The sequence below is a fragment of the Myotis brandtii genome, unplaced genomic scaffold (assembly GCF_000412655.1).
Source record: "Myotis brandtii unplaced genomic scaffold, ASM41265v1 scaffold194, whole genome shotgun sequence".
In the NCBI taxonomy this organism is placed as follows: Eukaryota; Metazoa; Chordata; class Mammalia; order Chiroptera; family Vespertilionidae; genus Myotis; species Myotis brandtii.
The window spans coordinates 2,019,786-2,020,594 of NW_005357232.1; the positions used below are offsets into that span (position 1 = coordinate 2,019,786).

Below are 809 nucleotides of genomic sequence, written 5' to 3' on the forward strand. Positions count from 1 at the left end.
CCCTCCATGCCCACTTTCTTGTAGCTTTCCTCCAGGGGACTCAAGATGTCAGACACTGAGAACGGAGTCGTGTGCTTTGGACTCATCGACATGATTCGGCGGCGGCTGGAGGAGGAAGGAAGAGGAGGAAAAAAAAGGGAGAGGGGGAAGGCGAAGACTCGCAGCTTTTTTTTTTTCTCCCTCTGCCAAATATTCTGGTGTTACCTTAACGCCGATCTTGTTGGATGTACACGTAACCGAGTGGACCGAGTCCGCCTTAATTGGCTTGAGTGGAGGCTCGGGGGCTGCCTCGCGTTTGTTTTAGCCCGGCGCCAGGTTTTAGGCAGCTACCAGAGGCGGGGCGTAAGCGCTAAAGCAACAAGACAATAGAAGCCTACATCTTGCCCGAGATAATTAGCTTACATGCTGATGACAAGGTAAACACCTTTAAGTTTCACTTGTCAGGATTTTTAGGTTTCAAAGAGGGAGAAAGGGGGGGGGGACAGACACTGCCCGTGCTGTCGAGGGGTTGACTGGAGAGTTCCCGCCTCAACCCCGGTTACCTCCCGCAGCCTCAGTACCCCACCCAAAAAGTACAGTCGTTCCTTTCGCACCCAACCGCGGCCCGACTCGCGGGATTAACGGGCCCCCGGCGGGGCGGCGAAGTGGGCCCAGGCCAGGAGGTGGGGCTCGACGGCGAGACCCCAACTTTGGGAGTTTAGGAGATCGAGGTATTCAGAAAGCCAGAGACCCCGGACGCTCTGCGTCTTGGCCGCGCTCTCCTGTCAGCCCCAGTGCTGGCACTTGCTCGGACCATTTAGATCCCGCTC

The 809-nt window shown here is 56.6% G+C and overlaps 1 protein-coding gene across 1 annotated transcript in view; it reads right to left on the minus strand.

Moving 5' to 3' along the window:
* NKX2-1 (NK2 homeobox 1) overlaps positions 1-105 on the minus strand; it is a 2,882-nt gene extending 2,777 nt beyond the window's left edge. Inside the window, exon 1 of the mRNA XM_005864986.1 lies at positions 2-105. Within this exon, the coding sequence (XP_005865048.1) occupies positions 2-92 (91 nt within the window). The 5' untranslated portion in view covers positions 93-105. The remainder of the gene's footprint in view (position 1) is intronic.
* Positions 106-809: the final 704 nt, after the last annotated feature.